Source organism: Diuraphis noxia, unplaced genomic scaffold, assembly GCF_037042655.1.
Source record: "Diuraphis noxia isolate RWA-SAM2 unplaced genomic scaffold, SU_Dnox_SAM2 contig0001, whole genome shotgun sequence".
Taxonomy (NCBI): Eukaryota; Metazoa; Arthropoda; class Insecta; order Hemiptera; family Aphididae; genus Diuraphis; species Diuraphis noxia.
In genome coordinates, this window is record NW_028301711.1 from 27642781 (window position 1) to 27657226 (window position 14446).

Genomic DNA, 14446 nt, shown 5'->3' on the forward strand with positions numbered 1-14446 from the left:
ACTCGGTACATTTTAGCGCATTTACATAGTTTTACCACTCCTGAACAATATATTTTAGAGTTGAGCAAAAATAAAAGTCATTAAACCCCCCCCCTCGGGTAATTCCTGGCTACGCCACTGGAAAAACTAACATATTTATTTCATTTATAACATATTTTGTTTTATTATAGGTTCACAGAGTTATTCAGTTTAATCAGTCAGACTGGCTTAAGAAATACATAGAATTAAACACAGAGATGAGAAATAAGGCGAGGAACGCGTTTGAGAGAGACTTTTTTAAACTTTTAAACAATGCTGTTTTTGGAAAGACGATGGAATCCGTTAGGAAGAGAATTCAAATTGAGCTGATTTGTAGTAAAAAACGTTTACACAAGCTTATAAATAAGTGTACGTTTAAACACTGCACTACATACGATGAAAATCTCAATGCCATATCGTTGGAAAATAAAATCATTGATTTTTGCAAGCCTATTTATATAAGTAAATATAATATACTTCTTATAGTAGCTGAATTTTAATATATTTTTTTCAACAGGTTTTGCAGTGTTGGAAATTTCTAAGACCGTCATGTATGATTATCACTACAACGTTATGCAAGCCCATTATGGAGATAAAATTGAGCTCATGTATACCGATACAGGAAAATGTTTTCAAACTATACTAATTTTCATATATTAAATTATATTGTTTTCCAGATTCACTGGTATACTATGTCCAGACCTATGATTTTTACAAAGACCTTAAGAATAATTCCAATTTACTTGATCGAATGGATACATCAGACTTGCCACCAGATCACCCTTGCTACATTGCCGAACGAAAGAAGATACCAGGACTCTTTTCCGATGAAACTAACTCAGAGGTAATGACACATTTTTGTGCTCTCCGTGCAAAGTCTTAAACATATAAGATCAATGGGAAAGAGAAGATCAGGGCGAAAGGAATCCGTGGACGTGTAGTGAAAAACCACATGAAATTTAACGATCATTATCGTTGTCTGTTTGGAGATGCAACCTTGGAAACTATGACAGAAAATGTCTCTATAAGTTCATTCAAACATCAATTGAAGACCATAAAGTCGAACAAAGTGACTTAAAATAGTTTCGATGACAAGAGGATTGTACTTGAGGGTAAAATACATACCCTGGCTCACGGACACTACTACACAGAGTAAGTTAATAATTTCATACTTGTAATATTTTACTTATAATATTTTTTAATTTTATAGGCAACCCGATCAGCGAAGTAAGATATCAACCCGATCCGGACAGATAGTTTTTAATCAAAAATAAATAAATAAATTGTAAAACACCTTTTTAAAATACCTTTGTAGATATTTATTTTTTGTAAAATATGTACAGTGAAATTATTTATTTATTTATTTTTATTTTTTTTTTTTTTTTTGTAAGGTATTCCTGTAGATATTAAGTTTGGATAGGTTAGGATGAAGAAAAAAACTCTATAGTAAAAAAATATAAATGATTTTTATGAAATGTGTACAAGATTATAAAGAATATTTAAGGACCATGTCAACTTTAAACAGTATGAATAATATTCACTAACAAACGGTTGATCTTAATCGACGAATATCATATCGGCCGATGATATTTAATCTGACTTATCCTTACCACGATCAAAAGGTTTTGGGAGTTAAAAAGCCCTGACATATTGAGTATAACAAGTCAATAGACAGCAACGAAAACACATTAACGACAGAAACTTTAAAGGAGCACACAACACAAAAATCTAAGTTTTTAGATTTTTAAAATCATATTCGATTCTAAGCATAATGGTAAAGGTTAGGTTTATACGGTAAAATTTAGGAAGACTAAAAAAATAAAAATAAGCAATTCAGTCATGAACAAAACAATAAAATTAACTTAATCGAAAGCGAATAACTTCATTTTGACGAGAAATACCCCACATAACAATTATTAGTGTTTAAACTTATTTAAATATTGGTTTTGAATTAAATTATTAATACTCAAAAGTAAACGTTTAATTTAACTTGGTTTTACATTATTTTATATATATTTAAAACAGTTACATATTTTAATATTAAATTAACCTTAATTTATGATTGAAACATTAACGTTTATTGTACAACATTTACTTAAGACTATTGTATAGCTAAAATTTTAATATTTAAATTCAGTTAGTATATTAATATAAATGAAATATCGTTTTGTAAGTATTCCATCAATATTATGCTCTTAATATTTATAATACATTAGTTAATAGTATTAAAACCTAAATATTTACTAAACATATATTAATGTTTAAAAATTATATTATAATATAATAATTATAGGTATGTAAGAATACACATACAAAATATATGTATTATTATATAACAGTTGGATGGTGGCCCGTGGTTAAATATGCTGAGCAGACTAAAAATTTAAACATATTATAAAAATAAAATTTTACTAATAATAAAGGACGCAGAGTAACACTGAAAAGTGCGGCGTACAATTATGCGTGACTATATAAATATATAATAATACCTATATAAATAGTGATGATAATAATGATGCCCGGTGCGACAGCCGACGTCATGCAATCGTCAATTATTGAACCCAGCATAATATTATAATAAAGTAAATTTACTTAATCCATATTTAACTCAGTTTCAATTGTCAATACCATCCATAAACGCGAAGTGACATTATATGTTATAATGTTATGACTGAAACAGCCGGCCCGCGGCCGCGGCGTCGTTATCTTTATAAAAACTTCAAAAACCCGTCGAATGACCTATTTATAAATTATCTAGCTTGCTATAATATTATGAAAAACACAATATTTCAATTCAGTCATTCAGATACATAATATAATATTATCATTATTGTTAAATATTTCTCATTCTAATTATTTAAAACAATATTACTACAGATTTTTTGAATATATGGAAAACTTGATTTTAAAGTCTCCCCAGACAAGCCTCCACTGCATGTATATTAGATAAATATATCTGTAACATAAAATATATAATATATAGCCTAAAATTGAAGACCTGAGGGCAACAACAAGACATCTCCATATTTTGGCCAAAATCAGTTTTTGATTGTACATTATCAAGAAAAAAAAACTGCGTCGTTTAGTGCAACAACCAGACAAATCCGACTGCTAAATACAAAGATATCATATAAATGGAGATGTCTGGTTTTTATTTTAGTGCAACAACAAGACATCTCCGGAGATATCTTGTTGTTGCCCTAAAATAAATAGTGGGAGATATCTTGTTGTTGCATTGGGAACACTGTTAATTCGCACATGGTCCTCTTGTTATGATTGTGTTAACGTATCACTGTATTACTAGTGGCGGGCTGCTCACTACAATCACACTCGATATTCGATAATAGCAAAATATTATTAATATTTCTAGTATTAAAATATATTGTAAGTTAATTCTACGTTTATACTTTTAAATCAAATTTAAAATGAGTGATATTAGTGACTTAAGCTCTTTTGATGACACTATGAGTGATCCAGATTATGGGAATCCGAATTCACCAATAGAAGTATCAGATTTCGAAAATATGTCTGAATATGAAGAGTTACTACGTAAAAATGCAGAAGAAACTAACAATACTTTTGGCGTTGATGGTGACGACGGAGTACGTGTTATAGAAGACTCTGATGAAGAAATAACCGTAGGTAAAGGTAAAAAAAAAATTAAAGATCCTAATAACTGGAAACGTAATAAGTGTAAAAATGCGAATGCGTCTGGGGATGAGCATTATAGTTTGCGTGGGAAACATATTTTACAAAGGAAAACAGGGCCGGATTGTAAGTGTAAAAATAAATGTTTTTTGAAAGTAAGTGATGAAGAAAAACATAAAATTTTAAGTTGTTTTAACCAAATCGGAAATAAGGAAAAACAAGATACGTACATTGCGGGCTTGATAAAAATAAATAACGTAGTAAGACATAGACCAAAAAATAACACTAAACCAAGATCTTGTTCATGTATTTATAAAGTTAGGATAAATCATGTTGAAAAAGTTGTGTGTAAAAAGTCATTTTGTTCTTTTTTCGGTATTGGAAAATCTAGAGTGGAAAGGATTGTTAAGTTGCTCCAAAACAACGTACCGAGCCCAGTGGATAGACGAGGAAAACACAGAAATAGAGGCAATATAAAAGATGAACACATTTTATTCCAAATTGATACACATATTCAAAGTTTTCCCGCTCGTCAATCGCATTATAGCCGTTCTAAGAATGATGAAGTAAGATATTTATCGCCGGATCTGAATATAAGCAAAATGTATAATCTTTATTTAATGAAATATGAAAATGAAACATGGGAGTTAATGAAAAATAAAAATAATAGCATAAAACCAACAGTTTCCGATCATTTTTATCGAAATCGTTTCTATACAAATTTTAAATTGTCTTTCGGGTATCCACGCTCCGACACGTGCCAAACTTGTGATAATTTAGTAAATTTAATATCCACTGAAAATGACGAAAATATTTTTAAAAAAATGGAAACCGAAAAATTATTACACCTATCAAAAGCCGATGTATTTTACAGTGATCTGAGCCAAAGAACTGTTGAGGCAAAGGTAGAAGGTAATAAAATAGATGTCTTAGCATTCGATTACCAACAAAACATGCCGTTACCTCACATTCCCTGTGGGGACGTGTTCTATAAAAGGCAACTTTAGGTGTACAACTTTTGTATTCATTCTGCAAGAACTGGGAAATCGTACTTTTTTATGTATGATGAAGTAACGGCACTCAAAGGACAAAACGAAGTTATTAGTTTTCTGCAATATTATTTTTCGAAAATTATGAACCAAACTGTAGAAAACGTTTACATTTTCTCAGACAACTGCAGTTCACAAAATAAGAATTTTGCTTTGACACAATATTTGTATACGATTGTAACAAAAAATTTATATGGCATAAAAAATATAATACATCGGTATCCGGAGCCCGGCCATAGCTTTTTGCCCTGTGACCGTGCATTCGGTTTAATCGAGAAAAACAGAAGAAAGCTTGAACGAATATATTTACCAGAGGAGTATAAAGAACTAGTTAAAGGTACTTGTAAAAAATTTCATATAATCGATGTCAAACAAGACATGATCTTAAATTATAGCGAACATTTAAAACCCCTTTTTAAAAAAACCGTGACAAATAAAGACAAAGCTAATTTTTCTATTTTGTCGTATCGGTTTATTGAATATACACAACGTGGATTATATGCTAGTGTGTCTGTGCATTCAACTGCAAAAAATCATTTCATACTACAGAAAGCAAATACTACTTTAAGTCTACCCGAACCTACGTATTTATTATACCATGGCGCCCTAAAGATAAAACAAGCCAAGTTGAAAGATGTAAGCGATCTTGCTTCGAAGTATGTTCCAGCTGAATGTCTATGGTACTATAAGGATCTTAAATCAAATGAAGATCAAGAAAATATTGACTACAGTGATATAGAATAAAAATTTGATACGTTTTTTTTATTTATTATTTTATTACAGAAAAGTTGTTGATTTTTATTACATAAAGAAAAAGTTGTTTATTTTTTATTTTATTAGGACTTAGTTGTTTTTTATTTTATTTTATGACGACTAAGTTGTTTATTTTTTATTGTATTACAACAAAGTTGTTAATTTTAATTTTATTAGGACTTAGTTGTTTTTATTTTATAACGAAGAAATTTAATGTATTGTTTATTTTATTTTATAACTAAAAAGTTGTTTATATTTTGTTTTATTTTATATTATTATGTTATATTAATGACAAAAAATAGTGAAATATGTATTGTAAAAAATACATAAAGTTAAAAATAATTTGTCAAGTTCTAAAATATATTAAATATTAAAAATAAATAAAATTTCAATTGTGTTGAATATTTATAAATATAGCTATATGTTTCGAAAAAAATAAAATATTTCCTTTGAATATAAGTGATTTTTAACAATGATGTAGGTAAGTATACATTTTTTTCATATTAATAACCGTAGAACGGGGTGAAGTGAACCTGCTGGTATGAAGTGGCCCATTCTAATTTTTTTAAATGTTTATCAGCATAACTTTAACATTGTTTCATCAAAATTAGTTTAATAAATTCTACCTCCATAGCATTATGATAACAAACAATGTTTGATACTAGTGATAACAATACGTGCAAAATATGTTATCAAAATAATTTTGATAACAAACCTCATTTTTTTTGTTTTTGTATGATGGTTGTCAAAAAGTCAATTAAATCTCAAAAGTAAGTAACTAAATTGAAAATGTTCATACTTAATAATCATTTCAATAAGTTCATATGAATTAATTATTTCAATCATAATTGTTATTGTATTGTTATTTAGCTTTTGGTGAAACAACTCGTACAACATTTTAAAACCATAGGCTGAAGTGGTCCACCAACCAAAAAGTAAAAATGCCTAGAAACCATAAAAAGAACTTCACAGGACGTTACAATTTGAAGTACACCAACGAAAATTTATCTTTGGCTGTAAATGCTGTTAAAAGAAAACAATTAACCCTAAGAAAAGCTTCAGAGCAGTATGGTATTCCAAGAACAACTTTAAAAAGAAAAGTAAGCGGTACTCATACTCGTAATTATGGAGGACAAAAAGTCTTAAATGAACTAGAGGAAACTAATTTATGTGAAGGTTTATTATTGTGTGCTAAATGGGGGTTTCCTATGACAAGAAAAGACTTAAGATTATTAATTAAAAGTTACCTTGATAAGATAGGACGTAGTGAAAAGCGATTCAAAAATAATTTACCTGGAACCGATTTTGTAAAACATTTTTTAAAACGCCATCCGGAGTTAAGTGAACGGTTTGGAGAAAATATTAAAAGAGCAAGGGCTAATATTACTAAAGAAGTGGTGAACAATTTTTTTGATAATTTATCACAGTCACTTGAAAATGTTTCTCCTTGTAGTATTGTAAACTACGACGAAACTAACTTCACTGATGATCCAAAAAAACAAAAAATTATTACAAAAAGGGGTTCCAAACACCCTGAAAATATTTTAGATGCTTCAAAGACTAGTATATCTGTGATGATGGCAGGAAATGCTGAAGGTGAATTATTACCTCCGTACATTGTTTATAAGGCTGAGAATTTATATCCAACTTGGACAGAAAATGGACCTCAGGGAGCTAGGTATAATCGAAGTAAAAGTGGTTGGTTTGATGAAAGGATTTTTGATGATTGGTTCCATTCCCTTGCTCTACCATTTTTGAAGAAAAAACCTAGTCCACGTGTACTTATTGGTGACAATTTATCTAGTCATGTTTCTATTTCTGTTATTAATACTTGTATAGAACATGATATAAAGTTCATTTTATTGCCACCTAACACAACACATATATGTCAACCTTTAGATGTGGCATTTTTTGGGCCCCTTAAAAGGAAATGGAGAGAAATTCTATTAACTTGGAAAATTTCAAACAGAGGAGTTGTACCAAAAAGTGAATTTCCTATGCTTCTAAAGTCTACAATTGATGCACTACAATCAAAAAGCACTAACTTAATTGCTGGGTTTTCTGCTTGTGGTATATGTCCTCTTAATAGATTACAAGTCCTTAAAAAATTACCAGATTCAGAATTAAGTTTAGAAAGTTCTACAATTGCATGGTCCAGTTCCATAATTGAAACTTTAAAGACACTAAGGTGTCCTGAACAAAGAGAAGGTAATCGTGTAAGAGGTAAAAAACTAAATATTGAACCAGGTAAAAGTTTTGGTGCTGAAGAAGAAGAAAGTGATCTACATTCATCTATTGATTCTCCTGACTCTATTAGTGATATAAGTTCTATTGAAGAAACTAATGCTGAAGTCGAATCTTTATCCCCCATAGATTCCAATGACAATAACATTATAGCTTGTCTGCCAAATAATGAAACAGTTTATTTAGTTGATGAATTTATTGTGGCTAGGTTTGAATCCAAAAAAAGAGGCTTATTATATGTTGGTAAAATTTTAAATGTGAATAAAAAAACATTATATGTAAGTTTTATGAGAAAAATTACAGGGAAGAATAATATTTATTTTTCTTTTCCAAATATCAATGATGAATGTGAAATTGACTATAAAGATGTAGTATGTAATATTTATGAACCAGTAAACTTAAGAAGAAATAGGTATGTGTTTCCTAATTTACATTTAGATTATGATCTCCTTAACTGATAAGTGAATTAGATATGTGATAATTATGATAAAACCATATTGTATTATATTAATTAGTGCCTATAAAGAGTAAATATAGGTACAATTTGTTAACATGTTTAAGATTTTTCCTATTGTTTTTTATACTTAATTATATATTATCCATTTGTTGTAAGTTTCAAGATTGTAATTTTTTTTATGTTTAAGAAGTATTTTTATTTTAACAATTGTTTTATAATAATAAGGACAAAAGACTTAATGTAAAATCAAGACTGATTACATAAAAATATCGAAATGTTATACCTATATATAAATAAAGTGATCTTAACTATGTACCAGTGTCATTTTTTTTTTTAAAAATGTAATTTAGTGGTCCACTTCAAAACTAGAATCGATTGAAGTGGTTTTTAATGAAAAACAAATGACTGGTCCACTTCACCCCACATATTGAGGTAAAGTGGACCACTTTTTAGAACAAAAAAAAAAGTTTAAAAAAAGTTTAAAAAAAAAAATAATGTCATTAAGTGTAGCATACATATGTATAGATTATATATTCCAAGTTTCAATCGTTTTGATCAAATAGAGTCTTCAGAATCTTAAGAAATATACCAAAAACTGGTCCACTTCACCCCGTCCTACGGAACATTATTCTTACTATAATATTTATATGTATATAATTTCTTAGTGTAACAACAAGACATCTCCAAGTTTTGTTTTTTATTTTTTAGAACAAAAAAACTTGAATTTGACAACTTGTCACTGGCTACTACTTATACGTACTGACGTTGTATCTAAATATATTTTTTGTTAATTTTTAAAACTATTATTTAATTTTTAAAACAGTTTAAATCGATTCCTGAAAAATTGTATAAATTGGAGAAGTCTTGTTGTTTCCCTCAGGTCTTCAATTATTCATTACATTTATAAATTATTTAAATTATATTGTTATTGGCATTTCGCCCCCTTCGATATGTAGGTATTATAATATATAACAGTCTATGTTATATTATATAATATATAGTTGCCCAGACAAGGACAATTAATAATTATGTTTTATAAATGTATTATAAATTATAATATATACATTAATACGGCTGTAATAACTTGCTTGATTTGAAGCATACTTTGATTAAAGCTTATTTTATATAGATACCTGAAGTTATTGGGTTTCGTTATAGACTCGAAGACTGATGATGATGCTCTTGTGATTCTAACGGCGTGTAACATATTTTAATTTTGTTTACGGTTATTTATCGAAAACTATTATGTTTTATTTTCTCCAAAAGATGGTGAAACGTCGACGTAACCGATAGTATTAAAATTTACAAAATATGTCTAGGTACAATGATTTATAACAGATGGCTGGATACGTATTTGTTACGTTAAGTTAAATGTATTTTTATTATATTATTGATCTAGTATTTAGATTTCCCGGGAGTGATCCCGGGAAGAAATATTCCCGTTCCCAGGAATTCCCGACAACGCCAGGAACGGGAATTCCCGGAAATTAAAAAAATTGTTGAATCGTCGGAGTAGTAAAATAGTATAATATTATTAGCATGATAAAATAACATCATTAATTATTCTGATTATTAATACGTTATTTTCTGTCACCTGTTGGCATCACTGCATCGGCAATAATCATGACCACTCATCGCCACAACAACAACTACACTAATCCGTCTATTTATATATTTATTATTAAAATATAATTAAAAATAATTATACTCTATGGTAAAAATATGTAAACACAGGGTAACACACTCTATGGTAAACACATAGTTCTGATAACGATTACAAATTATTTCAATATTGTGAGACGTGAGTTTATTCTTTCGTATAACAGTACATTCTTTATGGCTACATTTTTATTTAATCCATTCCTTTAAATTAAAAATAGTAGCTTGGCTTTATAGAAAAAAATAAATATGTCGTTCAATATTATAAGGAAGTATTTTGATTATAGCGATTGTTTAAATAAAATTAATTACCACTGTAAATATTGCGGACAGTTGTATACCCACAAAAACACAACAAAAATGACTAAACATTTGACCAACAGTAAGTTGTGTAAAATACCACATGAAACCAGAAAGGCTTTATTAAGAGAACTTAATATATTTGACAAACCCAAAGTTGTGGTAAGTATTTTACCTGTTAAATATATCATATTAATTGAAATATGTATTGTTGTAAGCTTATACATATAATGCAACTTTACATTATTAGATGCGAACTGTCATGAGTAATTCTCAGCTGAGTAGTCAAGAAATAGATTCACCAGATGAAGTTGATACTAACAAAATGTTAAATAATACAGAAAATACAACAGTGCCCATATTTGATGTAATGAAATCATTTGTTGATAGAATGGATGACTCTTCTAAGGTATTATGATGATAAATACTTATTATATAATTTTTTTTTAAATACTAACAATAATAATAAAAAAAAAATACATAGATACATAATTTTAATGGTTATAGATATTTATTTATTTATTTTTATTTATTTATTATTTATTTACAAACAAACAGTGAATTATAGTACATTAAGCAAGAACATTTGTTTGACACCTTCTTTAAGCAATTGCTTGTGTTGAAGGTGGTGAGTTCATAATATCTTAATATCTAAAGTTTACATCGATCCATTTTAATATTAAGTTATATTAAAAGAGAAAAATAAATAAAAAAACAAAAAAGAACAAAACATAAATTTAGTAATCAAATTAAATCCTTATAATAAACTAATCTGGTTTATTATATAAGATTTAAAATGCTTATAGTTATTGAAATTATTAACATTAATTGACATTTTATTATATAGTGAAAGTGCTCGACTTAGGCAACTTTTATATCCAAATTGATTGTTACATTTTGGAATAGTTATATTTATATTTTTCCTAAATCTCGTATTGTAATCGTGGTTACAAGAAGATAAGTACATTTTATGCTTAAAACTTAATAGTAAGGTACATTTAATAAGAAGTTTACCTGGACTGCAGAAATCCAAGTAGTTCAGCTTCAGATGTCCATACAACAGAAAATGATATAATTGATATAAACATGGAAGAGGAGGTTACACAAATTGACACAAATTCATTTGTCTTGGTCAATTTCTTTGGAAATACTTTGACAACTAAAAATCAAGTTTTTAAATATGTGTGTATGGTTAAAAGTATTCTGAAAACTGGTTTTAAAGTTCAGGGTCTAAAATCAGTTGGTGGATCTAAAAAACATTTTAAAATTATTGATGGAGATGTATCATTGGTAAAAATTACAGATATCATTTCCAAACTTGATTTTCCAAAGAAAACATATGATCAAAAAAATAAATGTATGATATATATATTTTCTTCAAATATTGATATAAGTAAACAGTGAGTGTTGTAAATTGTTTTTATATATTTGAACTACCTATTAAAACTAAGAGAAGCTTATTTGGTTTAATAAATATTACTATTTACTACTATATTTTGGGTTTTTTTTGTTCATATTTAATTAATGTTGATTAATACATTTTTGAAGTTGTATATGCAAAAAGGGTATTCTATGTATTTTATTAAATTGGTATTTGCTATTTATTATAAGGTTCTAAAGGGACGAAATAACAAAACAAATAAAACAAATGGAAAGCGACGGTATAATAGAACCAAGCAGTAGTCCATGGAATAGTCCTATACTTTTAGTTCCGAAAAAAATAGACGTATCAGGAAAACCTAAATTTCGTTTAGTAGTGGATTTTCGAAAATTAAATAATATTACAGTAGGTGACAAAATGCCATTACCACAAATACAGGACGTATTAGATCGACTAGGTAGGTCTAAATACTTTTCTATACTCGACCTTGCTCAAGGTTTTCATCAAATTTCGTTAAATAAAGAGTCACGGGTTAAAACAGCCTTTAGTAGTGACATAGGGCATTGGCAATATACTAAGTTACCCATGGGATTAAAAAACAGTCCTCCCACATTTCAACGATTAATGAATAATGTACTTTGTAATTTAATCGGTTTAAAATGTTTAGTATATTTGGATGACATTATAATTTTTTCCACTGATTTACGTGAGCATGACAAACGAATTAGAGAGGTGTTTTCTCGATTACGCACACATAATTTAAAATTACAACCTATAAAATGTGAATTTTTAAGAAAGGAAGTAATCTATTTGGGACATAAATTAACAGAAAAAGGTGTACAACCCGACGAACGAAAAATTAAAAGTGTTAAAACATTCCCTACACCCACAACGGTAAAAGAAATAAAATCGTTTCTCGGATTAACAGGTTACTATAGAAACTTTGTACCTGACTATGGAAAAATCGCTAAACCAATAACAAATCTATTAAGAAAGGGAATAGAATTTATATGGACACCGGAGTGTCAAGAGGCTTTTGAAAAATTAAAAAGTATACTATGTAACGAACCACTATTGCAATATCCGGATTTCGAAAAACCATTTATTATTACGTGCGACGCTAGTAATTACGCGGTAGGATGTGTTCTCAGCCAAGGTGTTATACCGGCCGACTTACCTATCGCTTACGCATCACGTACACTCAATAAAGCTGAAATAAATTATTCAACAACCGAAAAAGAACTAGTAGCTATTATGTTTGGTGTTAAACAATTCCGACCATACGTTTATGGACGAAAATTTACAATCATAACCGACCATAAGCCATTAACATGGTTATTTAGTGTCAAGGACCCAGGCAGTAGACTACTTCGATGGCGAATAAAGTTAGACGAGTTCGATTATGAAATTCAATATAAAAGTGGTAAAACTAATTTAAATGCGGATGCATTAAGTAGAATAAAAGAAATTAACTTAATTGAAACTACAACCACATACGATAAATTTTGGGAACAGTTTAATTCTAAAATAATTATAAATACTCGAATAAAAGAAATAAGTGGACAAATAGCAAATGCACCTAGGGATTCAATAGTAGTGATAGATATACCTAAGGATAAAATAATAACTAACGAATTAATCCAAACCATAACTAGAGAGGTTGACCTAACTAATATTAATACCATTATCGGGGATATAGCGTATATAGAAAAAGACAAATTAATTTGTTTAGTAACTAAGGAAAATGATAGCGACGTACCTACTTACGAAAATATATATAACACGTTAATAAACCCACACAGCATTTGTCAATCAAAACAATTGTATAAATATTAAATTTGAATTGGGTTTCAAATATTTAAATTTAAAAGTTAATAAATTATTGATAACATATTTTATTTTTTACCTTTTAATCAAAACATTGTATAGTTACAAATAAATATTGGTTTAACAATATTTAATTTTTAAAGATGATTAAAAATTGAATAAATCTTAAAATTTAACATTTAATTAACATGACAAAATAAAAATTTATTTTTGGTTTAAAACTCATTATTTATTCATTCTTTAATATTAATATTTTATATTTATTTTCTATTTGTTGAATAAAATATATTTTATTTCCAATGCAAATTGGAAATTAAATGTATCTTATGATGTAACATTAAATAACTAAACTATATTAATATTTATTTTTTGTTAATACTAATAATTTATTCAATGTTTATAATTATTATTTTATTTTGATTTTTTATTCATCAAATAAAATTATATATATTATTTTCAATGGAAATTTTAAATTAAATGCAACTTAAAATGTATCATGAAATAATTATAATATACTAAAAAATGTTGTATTTAATCTTAACAATGTTTATTATTTTATTTATTAATCTGCATTAATAATACAAATATATAATATTAGTATACTGCAATTTTGCACTTAGCAGCTATATATATAGTTGACAATATAAAATAATAGATGTTCATATATTATAGTTATAACCAATAAATTCATTCAATGAGTAGGTATTTCACTACAATTAATTGGTGTTTACATAATTTATCCAAGATTTTATTAAATCAGATTATCAAATAATGGAATATGGATAATAACTTTGATATATTTTTTACTAATTCTGTTAATAATAATGAAGCTCTCATGTTGTATAATAATAACTTAAAAGAAGAATCAGCAATAGATTTTAACAAATTATCAGTAAAACTTATATTATAGATCCAATGATTTATTAATATATTTATATAATACCTATATAACACAAATTTAAAAGGAGTAGGTATAATATTTCCATCACAGAACAATAACTATATATATTTAAACCGCTTTTTAAAATTGGGGATAAACAAATATTAAATAATTACAAACCAAAACCGTTGGTCAGTAATTTTGCAAAGATCCTGGTTGAAAAAGATCTA

At 27.7% G+C, this 14446-nt stretch overlaps 2 protein-coding genes and 1 pseudogene across 2 annotated transcripts; all 3 read left to right on the forward strand.

Moving 5' to 3' along the window:
- The first annotated feature begins 267 nt into the window (after positions 1-267).
- Positions 268-1174, forward strand: LOC107171351 (uncharacterized; annotated as a pseudogene).
- A 2269-nt stretch (positions 1175-3443) lies between these two features.
- LOC149060482 (uncharacterized) lies at positions 3444-4673 on the forward strand. The gene has a single exon (XM_089229308.1). It carries the CDS (start codon positions 3444-3446, stop codon positions 4671-4673), a length of 1230 nt encoding a protein of 409 aa, XP_089085434.1.
- Positions 4674-6187: 1514 nt separating this feature from the next.
- LOC107171911 (uncharacterized) lies at positions 6188-8170 on the forward strand. The gene is made up of 2 exons (XM_015522171.2): positions 6188-6238; positions 6339-8170. Exon 2 carries the CDS (start codon positions 6410-6412, stop codon positions 8168-8170), a length of 1761 nt encoding a protein of 586 aa, XP_015377657.2. The 5' UTR covers positions 6188-6238; positions 6339-6409.
- Positions 8171-14446: the final 6276 nt, after the last annotated feature.